Below are 20,661 nucleotides of genomic sequence, written 5' to 3' on the forward strand. Positions count from 1 at the left end.
CAGCTCCATCCATGCTGTTGCAAAGGGTAGGAGCTCCTTCTTTCTTTCTGCTGCATAGAATTCCATTGTGTAAATGTACCATAGTTTTTTGACCCATTCATTTACTGATGGGCATCTAGGTTGCTTCCAGCACCTAGCTATTGTAAATTGTGCTGCTATGAACATCGGGGTGCAAAGGTTCTTTTGTATTGGTGTTTTAGTGTTCTTAGGATAGAGTCCCAGCAATGGAATTGCTGGGTCAAAAGGCAGATCCATTTTTAGTTTTCTGAGGAAGTTCCAAACTGCTTTCCATAGTGGTTGTACCAGTCTGCAGTCCCACCAACAGTGCACTAGGGACCCCCTTTCTCCACATCCTCTCCAACACTTGTTTGTTGCTTTGTTTATGATGGCCATTCTGACTGGTGTGAAGTGGTATCTCATTGTGGTTTTAATCTGCATCTCTCTGATGGCTAGCGATATTGAGCATCGCTTCATGTGTCTTTGGATTTTCTGTATGTCCTCCTTGGAGAAGTGTCTGTTCAAGTCCTTTGCCCATTTTTTAATTGGGTTACTTGTCTTCTTAGAGTAGAGTCGTGTAAGTTCTTTATATATTTTGGAGATTAAACCCTTGTCTGAGGTATCATTGGCAAATATATTTTCCCATACAGTTGGTTCTCTTTTTATTTTGATACTGTTTTCCTTAGCTGTGCAAAAGCTTTTAATTTTGATGAGGTCCCATTTGTTTATTCTTTCCTTTATGTCCCTTGCTCTAGGAGACAAGTCAGTGAAAAAGTTTCTGTGTAAAATCTCTGAGATTTTCCTACCTACGTTCTCTTCTAGAACTTTAATGGTGTCACTCTTTATATTTAAGTCTTTTATCCACCTTGGATCTATTTTTGTATAAGGTGTAAGTTGGTGCTCCAGTTTCATTTTTTTGCACGTAGCTGTCCAGTTCTCCCAACACCATTTGTTGAAGAGGCTATTTTTATTCCATTTTATGGTGCTGCTTCCTTTGTCAAATATTAATTGACCGTAGAGGCTTGGGTTTATTTCTGGGCTCTCTGTTCTGTTCCATTGGTCTATGTGCCTGTTTTTATGCCAGTACCAGGCTGTTTTGATTACAGTGGCCTTGTAGTATAGTTTAGTGTCAGGTATTGTGATTCCTCCTACTTTAGTCTTCTTTCTCAAAATTGCAGCAGCTATTCGGGGTCGTTTATGGTTCCACATAAATTGTTGAAGTGTTTGTTCTATGTCTGTGGAATATGCCATTGGTACTTTAATAGGTATTGCATTGAATGTGTAAATTGCTTTTGGTAGTATGGACATTTTAATGATATTAATTCTTCCAATCCATGAACACGGTATATGTTTCCATTTGTTTGTGTCTTCCTTGATTTCTCTCCTCAGTGTTATAAATTGTTTTCTTTCAAAATGTTTACTAGTCATTTTACTAATCAGAATAGATTAATTACATATACCATTAATATTAAGGGACAAAATGGATTAAGCACATTTTTTTTCTTGTATTCTTAGTAAAGTTGGAAAGCAGCTGGGTATTCTCAGCTCTTCAGAAAAGACTTTTTTATTTGTCCTGAGGCAGTTTTCAGATCTTATTTTATGGCATATCCTTCAAGAAGTCTGCCCTGATTATTTTCATCCAAGATTTGCTTTCTGTAAGCTTTAAGAATTCCTGTATATGCCCTGGCTAGTGTGGCTTAGTGGATTGAGCACCAGACTGCAAACCAAAGCGTCACCTGTTTGATTCTCAGTCAGGGCACATGCTGGGGTTGTAGGCCAGGTCCCCAGTAGGGGGTGTCAGAGGCAACCACACGTTGATGTTTCTCTCCCTCTCTTTCTCTCTCCCTTCACCTCTGTCTAGAAATAAGTAAATAAAATCTTTTTAAAAACATAGAAAGGGAATCTTAGAAAAAAAGAATTCCTGTATGTATTTTATAAAATGGTATCTGACACTGATTTTTTCTGGTTTTGGTTTTTAATGGATTGTTATCTCATTTCCCTATGTTGAGAATATAAATGACATCTCTTTTTTTATTCGCTATATATGGCACAGAGTTGGATGCACAGTAGATGCTTGTGACAGTCTGCTGCCTGTCACCCCAACAACCATTGTTCTTTTTTCCTCTTAGTAACAGAGACTTGATATTATTTATGGTAACTCCGCTAAAATATTGCATTTACCAGTCTCTCCTTTGCAGCATGGGGTTGACTATATGATATTAACAGTGGCTGGTGAGTGGAACTTCTGAAAAGTCTTTAAAAGGAATAACCTGAACCTTCAACCCTCATATATGTAATCACCATTTTGTTTGCATTTTCCTATAGCTACTTTTTACATTGCCTTTTCTCCATAAAAAAGAACATTTTATTCACATTTTAAATACCTAATTTTAAAATTAAATAATAAATGTACTGAAATTATATTTAAAATTGCAGGCTATATTAGTTTTCCTTTTTTATTAATTTATTGGGGTGACATTGGTTAATACAATTATATAGGTTTTAAGTGTATAATAATCTGTATATTACATTGTGTGCCCACCACCTAAACTCAGATCCTCTTCTGTTACTATTTATTTGACTCCCTTTACCTTTTACTAACCCCACTCCCTTAGTTTTCCTTTTTAGTCCTAAGAATTAAAAAAATGATAGTAGTAATAATAATAACACCAACACAAAAGGGGAAAAAGTTTAGATTCACAGGAACAAAGAAAATGAGACCAATGTTAGATACAGACAAAGATTCCAACAAATATTTGGAAAAGAGCAGACAAAAGCACAGTAACCAATTTGGCAGAGTTGGGAAGGTTGACTCTAAAGCACTAACTGAGAGGAATACTCGGGAGAAATACAGAGCCTTCTCTCCCAGAATCTTTGACATGCTTAGGATGCCAGGACACAAGATAAGAAAGATGATGGGGCTCATGGCAGGCAATAGAGAGATTAAGAGAAATGAATGGTTCAATCTTCCAGTCTCTCCATCCCTCCCTCCCAGATGCTCACATGGTCATATGCTTCACAGAGTGTTGACATCTTTGCATTAAGAAATTGAATGATATTAGAGAAAAGTATTTCACATTCTGCCTTTGGAGATTACAAATGAAATGGCTGCCTATCTTTGGAACCTCTTTCGGAGAACATTTGAAAGGGCAAAAGTATGATTATTCAGGTGTTCTGACCTAAGGCAACTCCCATGAATTCTTTAATTGATCTCCATTTTATGGAGCATGCCACATGTTAAAATCTAGTTCGCTTTTTAAAAAAAATTAATTCAACATTATCTTCTTATTCATTAATTGTTTATTCTCATTAGAATTTGGAAAACATTATTTATTGGTCTTAATAACACTTTCATTTTTTTTTCATTATTTATTCCCCTAATATGCACCAGACTCTGTTCTGGGCATGTGGCATATGTTTTCTTGATTTTATTTCATAGCAACTCTATGCTGTTAGCATCTCTAGTTTCCAAATATGAAAAACTAAGTTCCAAAAGTTAGGAACTCGCCCAAGGAATGGAGTTAGGAAGCCTTCTAAATAAAAAAGCAGTAGGAAAGAAACCTGGATTTTCTACTATTTTTATGATAATCTGGTGGAATGATAACTTGACACTTTCATTGTTTGTGTATCCTTATGTGCATTTAATAAAAATTTGGGGGAACCTGACCTGAATTGGAGTTTTTCAATCACTTAAAACTGAATGTAAGCTAAACTTTTTGAAAATATTTGTTTAATCAAACTCTCTAAAATATATATTTGTTCAGATTTGCCCCATGTGGCCATTCAAAACCAATTACAACTTGAACAACAATTTTAAAAATTAAAAATAATAAAAAAATACAAATTACACTTAAGCCCTTTCTGAATCTTTTCATGTCCAACCACTCTAAATACAGGGCTTTAGCAGTTTATGAAGAATACCTGATAGACTTTCATGGATCACTGGGAATGCAATTTTTTTTAAAAGATTTTATTTATTTATTTTTAGAGAGGGAAGAGAGGGAGATAGAGATAGAGGTAGAGGTAGAGAGAGAGAGAGAGAGAAACATCAATGTGTGGTTGCTGGGGGTTATGGCCTGCAACCCAGGAATGTACCCTGGCTGGGAATCAAACCTGGCAATTTTTTTTTTAATTACAGGGAAATGCCCTTACCTCATAAACATCAAGTATGGTCATTGAAAATATAATGGAGATGACTTTAGGAGGATATATTTCTGAAAGATGTGCAATGGAGATTACACTAATAGAAAATTGAGATAGAACCTAATGTTGGTTATCATAAAATATTTCTAGATGAGAGATACAGACAAGTATTCATAGATTCATAGTTAGAAAAGCCAATATAGGTTAATTTAAAGAAATAAGAATTACTTCTCTCTTGTTCATTATTGTATGCCTGTGCCTAGCACAGTGTCTCACATGTAGTAATCACTAAACACATGTTATTGAATAAAACAAATATTAAGGAGTTATTACTAAAGGCCTTTATTACAAATGTGCAAACTGTTCAATTTATGTAGTTTTAATATTAGATTTGGAAAAATTTACACTTATCTAAGGATCCAACATCTCTAAGAGATACTGTCCTTTGGGACAGTAGATTTGGAAATGCACATTGTACTGTAGAGGGCATGTCACACATCATAATATTTTTCACTCTTAATCCAAAAAAAATGAGCCATTTTCCTTACTTGTTCTGGGCAATTCAAATGTTGTGTTTCTATGCTCCCTGGATGAAGCACACATAAATTTTTAAATTATTCCCTCAGGTTTTGATTCCTAGCTGGCTGGACCTGGCCTCCAGAGAAATGATCTTCTTAGTCACAATCTGCAGTGCTAGTTAGCTCATTGTTACATCAGGGAAGAAACTGATATATACTAAAAGAGAAGACAAAGCTTTCTGTATGAATGAGGGAAGAGGCAACTTCTACCCCCTCTATTGTCCCAGATTACACCAAGACTAGCACCACTAATTGGTAGGTGGAAGACCAGGGTTTAATATTTACATCAACCACTCTTTTGGGGGGACAATGGGATGAAGATAATAATGGGAATGACAGTGTAACTTACTCAGAGGATAGTGGTAAGAAGCAGAAAGCCTTCAGTAAGGAGAGTTGTTGGAAGAACATAGTGATAGATGCTGGCTGGTGTGACTCAGTGGATTAGGCACCTACCCATGAGCCAAAAGGTCGCCAGTTCAATTACCAGTCAGGGCACATGTCTGGCTTGCAGGCCAGATGCCCAGATGGGGGTGTGTGAGAGGCAACCAATCAATGTATTTTTCACACATTGATATTTCTATCTCTTTCTCCCTTCCTTCCCCTCTCTCTAAAAGTTAATAAATAAAATCTTTTAAAAAATAAATACAATGATAGGATAGTTAATTGATAAGCTATTTCTTTTTTTTCTTGATCCTACCGACTAAATTATTTAAACTCAAGGCTGAAAAGGGCATGGAGAAGGCACTTGGGTCATCTCATACTTACAGGATAAACCACTTTAACACTATGTCAAACAGAGAAGTTTGTTTTGATTTATGGGTCTCCAGAGTGCCAAATCATTAAAATATCTTTAAATCTTTAATCCTGTCACTCTTGAAATGAGGTCAGGAAAATCCAGGCTTATGATGGTTCTTTTGGGATGCACACCATGAAGCAGGTGGGGGAGACAGGGCCTGAGATGTTTCACTGTGAGAGGATTGGAGTTGATGGAAGTAATAACTTTGGAAATGAATAAGAAAAAAGAAACTTAAAAGCAAAGAGATTCATTTGAAATTAGTATGGGTAGAATAGGTATTTTAAAAAGAGGATTCCATAAAACAAAATTAAGAATCATGAAGCAGAGTCAGAAAACACTAAGTGAGCTATAAAACAATTAGATCTGGAAGGATTTGACATTTTTTCTACACATCATTAATTAATGTATTTATTCACTTGAAAATCCATTTTTCCTCCTTCCTTCCTTCCTTCCTTCCTTCCTTCCTTCCTTCCTTCCTTCCTTCCTTCCTTCCTTCCTTCCTCCAATAAATGCAAATTAAGGATCCAGTGTTCCAGGAGCTATCTTAGACACTAGATAGATATATAAGTGAGAAATACTTCCTGGCCTCAGTTGCTTAGTGTTTCTGTTTTATTTTGGTCAAAACACAAACTGAAAAATTATAATTCAATGAGTAAAGTTTTTATTGGAGATGTAAACAGAACACTGCTATGGGAGCCCAAATTTCTATGGTGCTTATTAGAAATTATTCATACAAAATTTCAAGAATTTTTGGGAAAAAGTCCTCCTGAGAATAACTGGAGGATTTAATAACAACAATTATTAACACTCACATAGGACTGTCATATAGAGAAAATGAGAGGAGATGTAATATTTAGAAGTCAGATGTGCTTGTCTTCTTCTCTAAGCTATTTCTTAGACTTGTTCTTACTCATCTAGGTCCAAAGATAGTAGTAACTGGGGATAGAGTGGGGATAAAGAAGTATAAACAAACATTAAAGGGTAAGATTTTGGAAATCTTATATTAGGATGATGATTTCTTTTTTAAATTTGCCACTTTTGCAAGGAAATATAATAACAGCAATAGCAACAATAATAATTTAAGTAAGTGCAAGCTATGTATCAGGTATTTTTCTGAGTTTTACAGGCATTAACTCATTAATCTTTAGAATAGTAACTATGATGTAGGTATTATTATTATTTCCATTGCACTGATGGGGCACATTAAGGCAGAGAAAAGTGAGTTGCTCAAGGTCAGATAGGTAGTAACTGGTCACCTCTGTTACAACCAAGGGGCTTATGCTTCATATCTAAGTCTATTATAAGAGAAATGCTCAACCAGCCAATAATCCTCACAACTCTCATATTGAGATCAGCCCTTCTCTCATTCTAATGCTTTCTTCTTGACTAGTTACTGTGGGCAACAGTTTATAGAAAATCAAGATAATTACTATATCTTTGTATTTTCTGGCACTGTTTTATTGTATTCTCAGCAGTTAGCAAGTAGTACATACTCTTTAACTATTTGTTAAATAAAAAAATGAATAATTTACAGAAGTGGCACAGAAGCTATATGAGGATGTCTGGAAAAAGTCCAGCCATTGTTAATATAATGAGAATGGTTTGTGTGACATCCATGTAACCTGGCAGCCAAGGAGAGTGGACTGGAATGTGCATGCATAAATGATGATGACTTCACTGTACTAGTCAGTGGGGGCAGTAGATGACATTAAGTGAGCAAGTGTACTGTGTGGCCATCCCATTCAAAATGACTGAGTGAGTAGAGCAATGAAGCTGCACCAAATTTTGCATTAAGCTTGGACATTCCTCCACAGAAACTATTCAGATGATTCAGAAGGCCACAGGTATGGGCAACTGATGATTGGCAGCTTCATCACAACAATGTACCCACTCATGCATCACGTCTCATGTGGAGTTGTTTGGCAAAACATCAAATCACCCAGGTGACTCAGCCTCCGTACAGCCCGGATTTGGTGTTCTGTGACTTCTGGCTTTTCCTCCAACTAAAATCACCTTTGAAAGGGAAGAGATTTCAGATCATTGATGAAATTCAGGAAAATACAATGGGGCAGGTGGTGAAAATTGGGAGAGGTGTGTGAGGACCCAAGGTGCCTACTTTGAAGGGGACTGAGGTATTATTGTTCTATGTACAATATTTCTTGTATCTTGTATCTTCAATAAATATCTCTATTTTTCATATTACATGGCTGGATACCTTCTGGATAGATTTCATATGTTTTGGGATAAAGCTTTCAGTGCCATGTGTGAAGTTTTGTTCTGATATGCATTAAATCACAAATACAGGCTAGGGTCAGAATTGCTGTAAGTTTGCTAATAATTCAGGCCATGGTCATGTTCATGTTCATGTAGGAATTCTATGTGTTGGTTAGTCCTTCATTGAAGAAGCAGCATGTCTTGGCTTATCAAACATAAAATGGGGCAACCAAATGTATCCTAATGCTATCTCTTAATGACAGAAAACATCTAATGATTTTGAAAGCAGTAATATAATTCTAGTTAAGTGCCATTTGGAGTAATTATAATTTCTTTATTTTTCATAGACATATTTAAAAAGTGAAGAAATGGAACCTGCAAATTATACTAGGGTGACAGAATTTGTTCTTACTGGTCTATCGCAGACTCGGGAGGTACAACTAGTCCTATTTGCTATATTTCTATTCTTCTATTTGTTCATTCTTCCAGGAAACATTCTTATTATCTGCACCATCAGGCTTGACCCCCATCTGACTTCACCCATGTATTTTCTGTTGGCTAATCTGGCCTTCCTTGACATTTGGTATTCCTCCATCACAGCCCCTAAAATGCTCATAGACTTCTTTGTGGAAAGGAAGAAAATTTCCTTTGGAGGATGCATTGCACAGCTCTTCTTCTTGCACTTCGTTGGGGCTTCAGAGATGTTCCTACTCACAGTAATGGCCTTTGATCGCTATGCTGCTATCTGCCACCCACTCCGCTATGCTACCATCATGAATCGACGTCTCTGCTGTATTTTAGTTGCTGTTTCCTGGATGGGAGGCTTCATTCATTCTATAATACAGGTGGCTCTCATTGTTCGACTTCCCTTCTGTGGGCCCAATGAGTTAGACAGTTACTTCTGCGACATCACGCAGGTTGTCCGGATTGCCTGTGTCAACACCTTCCTGGAGGAGTTAGTGATGATATTTAGCAGTGGTCTGATCTCTGTGGTGTGTTTCATTGCTCTCCTAATGTCCTATGCCTTCCTTCTGGTGGTGCTCAGGAAACACTCAGGCTCAGGTGAAAGTACCAGCCGGGCCATGTCCACCTGCTATTCCCACATCACCATTGTGGTGCTAATGTTTGGGCCATCCATCTACATTTATGCTCGCCCATTTGACTCTTTTCCCCTCGATAAAGTGGTATCTGTGTTTCACACTGTGATATTCCCTTTACTTAACCCCATCATCTACACAATGAGAAACAAGGAAGTAAAGACAGCCATGAGGAAGTTGGTCAACATAAATTTTATATAAAGAGAAGTGAAAGATTAATGGCACATTTATAGTCTTTCTGAAGGTCATTGACCTAAAATAAGAAGCATTTGCTGTGGTAATAATGCTACTTTCACTACCTATTTTCATCTGAGTTCTTAAAAATTCCACTAGGTTTTTTCCCCTCTATTTGGTGAAAAAAACAACAAAAAATAAGATAGCAATAAATTTACACTCTCCCTGAAATTGCTGCCAGATCAATATTAGAATTTACAATATAATGGTGTATTAAAATATATTTTATATTAATTTTTTATTGAGTTACTATTCTGGAGAGGCTTTGAATGTGAAGAGAATGCATGTTGAGAAATATTAAAATACATAAGTCCTGGGAGGCATGCCCGCTATGAATATGAAGAACTAAGTAGCCAGGATATGAATATGAGTAGTTTTAAGTGACCAAATTAAATATTGTTGTCATATTTCAATCTTAGCCCAGTGGGATAGTGTTTGGTAAACCATCTTCCTGGGACTGTAAAAATAGGTTATTTTGTACTTTATGTCTTTCTCTTGGCAGAGTTAATGATTGAAACATTTATTTAAGCTATTTCAACTGATATTTCAGGTGATAGCCATAAAGTATTTTGGTGACAGAACTCAGGATTTTGTCATGTCCTAGAAACAAATTTTATTAATTCAGAGTAGAGCATAGTTTAGTTGCTACAAGAGACCCCTCTCTTTCCAGAGAAAGTCTCCAGCCAACTAATGGTTATTTATTTTATTTCTATTCATTTTTTCTTTTTTAAAAACTGTTGTTCAAGTACAGTTCTCTACATTTCCCCACCAGCAGTCTCCCCCACCCCACCAATCTCCACCTCCCACCTTCAATCCTATCTCCCTTTGGCTTGGACCACGGGTCATTTAAACATGTTCCTTGATGACCCTTTCCTATCTTTCCCCCGTTATCCCCCTTCTATCTGATTTCTTTTTACTGTCTGTTCATTTCAATGTCTCTGGTTATATTTTGCCTGCTTGTTTGTTTTGTTGATTAGGTTCCTCTTATAGGTGATATCATATGGTACTTATCTTTTACTGCCTGGCTTATTTCACTTAGCATAATGTTCCCCAGACCCATGCATGCTGTTGTGAAGGGTAGTAGTTCCTTCTTTCTTTCTGCTGTGTAGTATTCTACTAGTAGGTTTTTTTTCCATTTTATTTTATTTTTTTTTTAATTTTTTAAAAATATTTTATTTTATTTATTTTTTAGAGAGGGAAGGGAGAGAGATAGAGAGAGAGAGAGAAACATCAATGTGCAGTTGCTGGGGGTTATGGCCTGCAACCCAGGAATGTACCCTGGCTGGGAATCAAACCTGGGACACTTTGGTTCCCAGCTCGTGCTCAATCCACTGAGCTATGCCAGCCAGGGCTATTTTAATTTTTTTATGTTCAAAGATCTGGTTTGCTTTTTTAAAATTATTCTATTTTTAAATTTTTTTATTGTCATTCAAGTATAGTTGTCTCCATTTTCACCCTACCACTCCCCAACCCCAGCCATCCCCACCTCCCACCCTGACCCTACCCACCTTTGGTTTTGTCCATGTGTCCTTTATATGTGTTCCTGAAAACCCTACCATTTGCAACAGTGTGGATGGCACTGAAGAGTATTATGCTATGCTAAGTGAAATAAGCCAGACAAATACCATATTATCTCACTTTTAAGTGGAAACTAATCAACAAAACAAAAAAGCAAGCAAAATATAACCAGAGACATTGAAATAAAGAACAAACTGACAGTAACCAGAGGGGAGATGGGAAGGGATAATGGTGGGGGAAAGGGGGAAAAGGGCTTTCAGGAACATCTATAAAGGACACTAGTGGTTTTTATAGCCAGTCTCTACTCAAACCCTCTGGAGTGAAAGCAGACTCGGAGAAAATGGATTCTAGGTTGACTAGGATTGATAGACATCTAGCTGTGTGATTTTTAAAAAACTGGTCTTACCTTTTCCAATTTTGTGTATTTTCTGTATCTGCTAATTATACCTCTCATGTTGAAGTTAAATTAATTTCAAGCAACATGTTGCTTTTGTTAGCACTATAATTCAGAGTTCTTTCTCATTAAGCCATTTTTAGTACATATGGAAGAGGCCTAGATATGTTGGCTTCTATAATCCTCTAGTGAATTATTTGTTAGTGATCAGTTTTCTATTCCCTGACACTAAGACCCCATCTACTGGCTATGTTTTAGAATGCAAAAGATAGATAGAATGTTTGAGTTCATACAAATTTATTTACTTGACTTTTCAGTTTCAAAATGAGGGGTCTCTCCATCAAAAGACAAGAACACTGTATGCTTTGAGCTTTATTTAGTCTTTTTTTTTTATAATTTCAGATCATTTTAGTAATTTTTTTTTTAAGATTTTTATTTATTTATTTTTAGAGAGGGAATGGAAGGAGACAGAGAGAGAGAGAGAGAAACATCAATGTGCGGTTGCTGGGGGTTCTGGCCTGCAACCCAGGAATGTGCCCTGGCTGGGAATCGAACCTGGGACACTTTGGTTCCCAGCCTGCGCTCAATCCACTGAGCTACGCCAGCCAGGGCTAGTCTTGTATTTTATTTGATAACATAACATGACAAGAGTTGGGGGAAAGTAGATTCCTGTCAGCATCAGAAATAAATACATGTAAGCAAATGCCAAAAACAATTCTAGGGAACTCTTTATTTGTATTCTATTAATTAAGATGGTAATTTGTGCCTGACCCAGTGCATCTGAGGTACACAGGATTAAATGATAGGGCATACAGTTTGTTCTTTGCTTTTGGAATTTTCCTCTATGATGACACTCTTTTATCTTTAATGTTACAGTGACTTCCCTTCAAAGACCCAATGGCATTAATTAAAACTATGATTATTGAATTTTGAATTGATTTCACATTCTCTAGAAATGAATAAAATAGACTTCTCTAATATTTAACACTAGGAGTGAAAAAATATAATGATGAGTTGTTTTTGGAGTTTTTGTGTTACCTTACTGTTATTTCTCTGTATCAGAACCAGACAGACTTCCATTCATTTTATCACTTATCCTTCATTTAGCTAAGATTAATGTTCTTTGGAAAGAGACTACTGACTTAATATGCTCTTCAAATACCAGTATATTGCTACAAAGGATATTTTTGGAAAATATTGAAGCTAGTAATAAGAAAAAAGCATGAAAAATAGTAGTGCAATGAAAAATTGCATAATTAGGAATACTACCTCTAATTAATATTAGTAGAATTAATGTTGGCATACTAGTGAGCAGTGACCTAGCTTGACTCATGGAGGACAGAATTGGTATAAAGACTTATATCAATAGTTCTCAACTGGGAGCAATTTCAACCCCTAAGGGACATTTGGTAATGTCTGGTGATATTTTGGGCAGTCACAACTGAGGAATACAATTGGCATCTTGTACATAGGAGCCAGAGATATTGTTAAATATGCCCCAGTCACTCCTCAGAAATTATCTGGACCAAAATGTCAAGATTTTGAGATACTGCATTAGATAACTAACAGGGATATAAGGCAGGCTAGTGTAGGATAAATAGGTATTAATCTCATGTATAGTCTTTTCATGCCTCTAAATAACCCTGGACCCTCAGTTATGTAGATAAACTCCTTCTTCCCACATAACTCTTTTCTATTTCTTCTCTGTTATTTCTAAATGTCTTTTAATCTTTCTTTTGTCTTTCAATCTCTTCTATTTTTCCTTCCTTCCAAAACTGCTGTTGAGCTTCTATTTTCAATATCAGCAATATCTGGATTTAGTTATTATCTTTAGCTCCAGATAATTACACTTTCAATTACTCACTGACGTGCCTGAGATTTTAGAACTCAAGTTCCACTCATCTCATAGCATTTTGCTAATGTCAGTATTAACAAGTTGGACTTTATTATCCAAACAAAAATAAAGTTTTGTAATTTTTAATTATTAAAATAATACATGTTCATTAAAAATATATAAACTATATTAAAAAACACAACTGATACTGGCAATTACTTTCTTCTCAAGGATTGAGGTTTTCCTTTAACACAGTTGGTGTTATTGGGATTTTGACGGGGATTGCATTAAATCTCTGTATTGTTTTGACCATTTTAACTATGTTGATTTTTCCAATGAGTGAAATTTTACTGGTTTTATACATCAAAAGTTTATTTCTCTCTTATGCAAAATCTGTTGCTGGTTTGGGTGATTTCCCAAAACATAGAAAAGGTTCTCATGAAAAATAGCAACTAAATTAGAAAGACTATTATTTAAGTGAGTAAAAAATTCTTGTATTAGTCCAGAGAAGTGCTACCTACAATAGTTGCTACATATGACTTTTAAAATCAATTAATTAACTGGGTGAAAAAGATGAAGGGATTAAGAAAAAACTCATAGAGGCAGACAACAGTACAGTGATTACCAGAGGGAAAGGGGAATAAGGGGAGGCAGAAGAGGGTATGGAGGTGTAAATGGTGTTGGAAGGAGACTTAACTTGGGGCAGTGAACACACGGTACAATATATAGTTGATATATTATAGAAGTGTATACCTGAAACCTATATAATTTTATTAACCAATGTCACCCCAATAAATTCAATTAAAAAATAAAAGAAAAAATAAAATTTATTTTCCCAGTTCATAGCCAATGTCAAGTGCTTACAAGTCACATATGGCTGGTGGATATCATATTAAAAAGCACATTTTTAGAGTTTTTATTTATTTTATGTGATATAATTTTTGGATTTTTTTAGGTACATTTATAAGGCCCATGAGTAATGATAAAATTAATATATACCTTTCTTTTCTCTTCTTCAACCCAGACTATAGTGATTAAAATTCTTATCTTAATTTTACCTTTATACTGTTTCTAATGATTATACTTCAATTATTTAACTACAGCTTTAATAGTACATCCTGTTGTACATTAAACAGGAAAAGCTGATGAGTATGAGTTTCTGGGTTAGTGAACATTTAAAACTGATGTAAAATTGACAGCTTGGCTTAATGTAAAATTCTTGTAGTATATGTTCTTTAAGTAGCTGGCTCTGGGAGAGGCAGTATCTCCAGAGCTGGCAAGGCCCTATGATCTCAAAACACCAAAAATACAGAAAACAAAAAGGCATGATTAACACAAAACATTAAATGGTGAGTTGGCAGAGTAACTTGAAATCTCATATTTTGTTGTTGGGAATGTAAAATAGTTCAATCACTTTAGAAAACAATTTCAGATAGATATAACCATATATCTATTTTATAATCCAGTAATCCTACTCATAAGTGTTTAGCTAAGAGAAGTGAAAACACATATTCACAAAATGATTTATATTAACTTGTTCAGTGGAAATCTTATTCATAGCCTAAGGTTTGAAGCAACCCAAATGCCAATAAAGAGATAAAAACACTCCAGCCAAGATGGAGGCATAGGTAGTCACTCTGTGCCTCCTTGTGCAACCAAAACTAAGGACAAGAAGAATTTAGAAACAAACAAACAAAAAAAAACAACCAGAACTGAGAGAAATAAACTGAACAGAAGTCTGACTACCATTCATCCAAACTGGTAAGGAGGGGCGGAGTCGGAGGACTACAGAGAGGGGTTGAGGGGTCCCAGCAGGAAAAAACAGTGGCTGGCAGATGCGGACATGCAGGGCATAGACGGCAGCTGACGGACCAGTGGCAGACCCTGGGTGTGGGAGGCAATGAGCAGACCTAGTGAGGTGTGCAAGGCAGCTGGCTGTCCGCAGCCACACATTCCACGCAGACAAACTAAGCAAAAACAGGCAGCGACACAGACCAAGCAACCCAGGGACCTAGCACTGGGAAACAAAGCCTGAAGGCACCAACTGAAAACACCTGTGGGAGTTGAAGCCAGGAGATTCTCTCAGCGTCACATGAAGCTCCTTGGGGAAACACACAGAGTCCAAGAAAGTACACAAGACCACCCGCCCAGGAGCCAGCGCCAGAAGGGCCCAATTTGCTTGTGGGAAGCAGCAAAGGGGATTGAAGTCCTAGAGAGAGTGGAGCAGGCGCTATTGTGCCCTCTCAGACCCCGCCCCCACATACAACATCACAACTCAGCAACTGAGGTGCCCCGCACTGGTGAACACCTAAGGCTCTGCCCCTCATACATAACAGGCACAACCAGACCAAAGGAAAATAAAATAAAATAAAAAAGATGGCTCAACCAGAATCAAAAGCCCCAGAGCCAGTTTTTTTTTTTAAGTGACTGAGAGATAGCCAACCTATCGGATGCACAGTTCAAAGCATTGGTGATCAGGATGCTCACAGAATAGGTTGACTTTGGTCATAAATTAGATGAACAAATGCAGGCTACAATAAGAGAAATGAAGGAAAATGCACAGGGAACCAATAGTGATGGAAAGAAAATGGGGTTTCAAATCAATGGAAGGGACCAGAAGGAAAAAAGGAACAACCAAACAGAAAAGAATGAAGAAATAAGAATTTGAAAAAATGAGGAGAGGCTTAGGAACCTCCAGGACATCTTTAAACATTCCAACATCCAAATTAGAGGGGAACCAGAAAGGGAAGAGGGAAAACAAGTGGAAATGTTATTTGAACAAATAATAAAGGAGAACTTCCCCCATGTGGCAAGGGAAATAGACTTCCAGGAAGTCCAGGAAGCTCAGAGAGTCCCAAAGAGGTTGGACCCAAGTAAGAACATACCAACGCACATCATAATTACATTACCCGAGGTAAAAATGAAGGAGAGAATTCTAGAAGTAGTAAGAGATAAGGAAACAGTGATCTACAAAGGAGTTACCATCAGAATGTCAGCTGATTTCTCAAAAGAGACCTTACAGGCAAGAAGGGGCTGGAAAGAAGTATTCCAAGTCATGAAAGGCAAGGACCTATATCCAACATTGCTCTATCCAGCAAAGCTTTCATTTAGAATGGAAGGGCAGATAAAGTGCTTCTCAGATAAGGTCAAGTTAAAGGAGTTCATCATCACCAAGCCCTTATTATATGAAATGTTAAAGGGACTTATCTAAGAAAAAAAAAAGATAAAAAAAATATGAACAGTAAAAAAAGACATCAAACTCACAGTTAGTAACAACCATACCTAAAACAAAAGCAAACTAAGCAAACAAATAGAACAGGAACAGAACCACAGAAATGGAGATCACATGGAGGGTTAGCAACAGGGAAGTGGGGGGAGAAGACAGGGGGAAAAGATATAGAGAATAAGTAGCATAGACAATAGGTAGAAAATAGACGGGGGAGGGCAAGAATAGTGTGGGAAATGTGGAAGCTAAAGAACTTATGACACATGGACATGAACTAAAGGGGGGGAATGTGGGTGGGAGGGGGTGGGAGGGTGGAGGGAAGTGAAGGGGGAAAATGGGACAACTGTAATAGCATAATCAATAAAATATATTTAAAAAGAAAAAAGAGATAAAACAATAAAACCTTTGTATTATTTACATATAAAGGAATACTATTCAGTAATAAAAAAGAACAGGTGCAGAAAATGCAACAACATGAGTGAAACTTAAAATTATAATGCTAAGTTAAAAAGCCAGATAAAATACAATACATATAATATTATTCTCTTTTTTGTGGGTATCTTTTTTAATGATTTTATTTATTTATTTTTAGACAGGGGAGGGAGGGAGATAGAGAGAGAGAGAGAGAAACATCAATGTGTGGCTGCTGGGGGTCATGGCCTGCAACCCAGGCATATACCCTGGCTGGGAATCGAACCTGCAATGCTTTGGTTCGCAGCCCACGCTCAATCCACTGAGCTATGCCAGCCAGGGCTATATTATTCTATTTTTATGAAATCCAAGGAAAACCCCTGGCTGGCGTAGCTCAGTGGATTGAGCACAGGTTCGAACCAAAATGTCGCAGTTTTGATTCTCAGTCAGGGTACATGCCTGGGTTGCAGGCCATGACCCCCAGCAACCACATATTGATATTTCTCTCTCTCTCTCTCTTTTGCCCTCCCTTCCCTCTCTAAAAATAAATAAATTTTAAAAATCTAAAAAAAATCCAAGGAAAAGCAAAACAAACCTATGATGTTGGAAATTAGAAGGTAGTTGCTCACTATAGTGTTGGTTTCGGGGGAGAATGACAAGGATACAAAGCAACATTTGAGAGTGATGGAAATAATCTACATCTTGTTTGGAATAATGGTACCTTGAGAACATGCATTTTACAGAAGTTATCAATTTCAACACTTATCTGTGCATTTTAATGTATATAAATTATATTTTAAGAAATATAACCAAGAATTTGTTTTCCTGCTTGCTTATAAGTACATATAATTTTTGAAGGACACAACAGAAATCAATATCAACTCTCTGTTCTTAGATGTGAGGAGAAATGGATATATGGAGGTCTGAGATAGAAAGGAAAATTCTCATTGTACAAATTACATTTTTATTTTTAAAACATATTATATTACTTATTCAAAACTAAATACATTTAAAAAACCAAATAGAGTTAAAGCAGAATGTCTTACTTCTAATCTTGTATTTTCTACTTATCCCCATCTTTGTAATTGCACAACCATCCACACAGTTATGCCCTTCAAAGTCCCAGGAGTTATTCTTACTTCCTCACTCACCTCTTGTATCCAGTCCATTATCAAGTCTTCTTGACTATTTCTCCAAAATATATCTTTGGCAAAATTTTTTTCCTCTGTCTCTTGTTCTACCACTTAGCCTAACCTGCCATCATCTTTTGTATATAGTACTTGAAATGCTCCCTAAATGGTCTTCTTGCTTTCACTCTTTGCCCTCTATAACTCACTCTTTAATAGCAATCAGAATAATATTTTTAAAATGTAAATCAGATAATGGCACTACTCTGCTTATAACTTTCAGATATAATGAAGACCAATTGTCATTTAATCTACATCTATCCTTTTCTCTTTATCTTGCCTTAAATACGCTCCCCCCCCCCCACCACGTTTGCCCACTAGTATTTTGCTGCACACACCGGTCTGTCTGCTTCTTTCTCCTCTTTTCTACTCAGTGCACTATCACCTTCCTGCTTCATGGCCTTTTACCAGCTCTTGTTCAGACCCTCACATAGTGGGTTTATTCTAGACATTCAGATCTCAGTTGAAATGCCATCTCCTCAGAAAAGCTTCCAGCCTATCAGCCTGTTACATTTTTATCATAGTACTTAGTACTATCAGATATTTTCTCTCTGGTATGTTTGTTTATTGCCTGTTATTATGCATTAGAATGTAAAATCCCCAGAAACAAAAATCATTTTTCTTTACTTCAGTGTGGCATTCCTGATACTACACACAGTACAGACTGGTTCATGATTTTAGCTTATAAGATTGTCTAAAATGATACATTTTTCCAAGAAGAAATAAAAAGTCTTCAGTCTGAGGAATTTTTAAATTTAATTTTAAGTTTTGTGGCAAACCTTAGGAAGTAAGGTCTCTGATTATATCTATAATTATGAACAAAAATCACATTTTCAAATGTCTTTGGTGTCAATAAACACTACATCATACTTCAGGGTGGGATTTTTTGCCTCATATTTTAATTTTTTTTAAATAAATCACTTTCTTTTATTGGTTGAGTTTATTTGTCTCCAGGGCTTTATAGAATATGTATTTATATGACTGTCTTCTAATGTTCATTTCCTATTTTCCTAATATAGTCTGTATTTCTTCCTGTTCCTTAATTTCCCCTTTCTCTTAATCTGTATATTTATCTTATCTCTCTCTCATCTCCTTTTAAAGTATATTTTATTGATTATGCTATTACAATTGTCCCAATCTTTTTTCTCCTCTTCATCCCCCTTCACCCAGTACCCCCATTCCCTCCAGCATTACCCACCTCGCCTTAGTTCATGTGCATGGGTCATTCATTTAAGTTGGTTTCTCCATTTCCTATACTATTCTTAACCTCCCCCTGTCTATTTCGTACCTACCATTTATGCTTCTTATTTCCTATACCTTTCCCCCTACTCTCCCTCTTCCCCCTCCCCACTGTTCTTTCTCCATATGATCTCCATTTCCATGATTCTGAAGTTCCTGTTCTAGTTGTTAGCTTAGTTTCTTTTTCTTCTTTTTTTTAGGTTCCGTTGTGTGCTTGTTGTTATATTACTGTTCATACTTTTGATCTCCTTTATCTTAGATAAGTCCCTTTAACATTTCATATAATAAAGGGTTGGTGATGATGAAATCCCTTAACTTTACCTATCTGGGAAGCACTTTGTCTGCCCTTCCATTCTAAATGAGAGCTTTGCTGGATAGAGTAATCTTGGATGTAGGTCCTAGCCTTTCACAATTTCCAATACTTCTTTCCAGCCCCTTCTTGCCTGTAAGATTTCTTTTGAGAAATCAGCTGATAGTCTTATGGGAACTCCTTTGTAGGTAACTCTCTTCTCTTGCTGCTTCTAGGATTCTCTCCTTATCTTTAATCTTGGGCAATTTAAATATGATGTGTCTTGCTGTGTTCCTCTTTGGATCCAACGTTTTGGGGGGTCTCATAGCTTCCTGGACTTCCTAGAAGTCTATTTCCTTTGACAGATTAGGGAAGTTCTCCTTCATAATTTTTCCAAATAAGTTTTCAATTTGTTGCTCTTCCTCTTCTCCTTCTGGCATCCCTATGATTCAGATGTTGGAACATTTAAAATTGTCTCAGAGGTTCCTAAGCATCTCCTCATTTTTTTTTTGAATTCTTGTTTCTTCTTTCTCTTCTGGTTGATGTTTATTTCTTCCTTCTTTTCCAAATCATTTATTTGAGTTCCTGTTTCCTTACCTTCACTGTTGGTTCCCTGTATATTTTTCTTTATTTCACTTTATATAGCCTTTACTTTCCTTCCTTTATTTTGCAGCCATACTCAATGATTTCTACGAGCATTGCGATTACCAGTGTTTAGAACTCTGCATCTGATAGTTTGGTTATCTACTTGTCATTTAGTTCTTTTTTTGGAGTTTGTTCTGTTCTTTCATTTTGGCCATATTTCTTTGTTCTGTCGCACCTGTTACATTGTAAGGGGTGGAGCCTTAGGTATTCACCAGGGTGCAGCAACCTACTCCACTACATTGTGACTCTGTATGTGGGGGAGAGGAAACAATACTGATTGCTCAGCTCATTCCCTACTTCAAGAGACTGGCACTGTCTCCCATCACCAAAACTCTCAAAGGTATTTACAGCCAGAGGTTCTGAGGCTTTATTTTCACTGTGCTGGAACACTGAGCTGCATGGTCTGTTTCACATCCCAGTTGTTCCTCCCAGTTTATCTTCATGTGAATGTGAGGCTGCCCAGTACACCAGACGCTGCCTAACTTACCAGATTTTCCAGCCACTGCCTTGACTCATGTTCTCTCTGCCCTGGCTTCCCATCACCACCAGTCCTCTCAGTCATAATGAATGTTTGTTCTTTAACTCTTCAGTTGTTGGACTTCCATGCAGTTCTACTTTCTTCCAGTTCTGGGTGTTTTTTTTAATTGTTTGCTTCCTTCTTTTGGTTGTGCAAGGAGGTGAAGCATACCTATGCCTCCATCTTGGCCATATGGCTCTCATTCTTTCCATTTGCAACTCCTACTTCTCTTTCTATGAACTGGATATGAATTAGAATGAAATGTGTTTGATTATGTATTTTAAAAACTTTATATTATTAAGTGGGATTCATTGCAGGGATGCAAGGATGGTACAATATTCG

General features: G+C 36.7%; 1 protein-coding gene across 1 annotated transcript; it reads left to right on the forward strand.

Annotated features, from left to right (window-relative positions):
* The first annotated feature begins 8,083 nt into the window (after positions 1–8,083).
* Positions 8,084–9,170, forward strand: LOC114490327 (olfactory receptor 4M1). The gene has a single exon (XM_028504308.2). The coding sequence runs from the start codon at positions 8,097–8,099 to the stop codon at positions 9,024–9,026; it is 930 nt and encodes a 309-aa protein (XP_028360109.1). The 5' UTR covers positions 8,084–8,096; the 3' UTR covers positions 9,027–9,170.
* Positions 9,171–20,661: the final 11,491 nt, after the last annotated feature.

The sequence above is a fragment of the Phyllostomus discolor genome, chromosome 1, assembly GCF_004126475.2.
Source record: "Phyllostomus discolor isolate MPI-MPIP mPhyDis1 chromosome 1, mPhyDis1.pri.v3, whole genome shotgun sequence".
Classification (NCBI taxonomy): Eukaryota; Metazoa; Chordata; class Mammalia; order Chiroptera; family Phyllostomidae; genus Phyllostomus; species Phyllostomus discolor.

What these genes read in the sequence shown, in the direction of transcription:
- LOC114490327 (XM_028504308.2), top strand. Translation starts at nt 8,097, where the DNA reads ATGGAACCTGCAAATTATACTAGGGTGACAGAATTTGTTCTTACTGGT.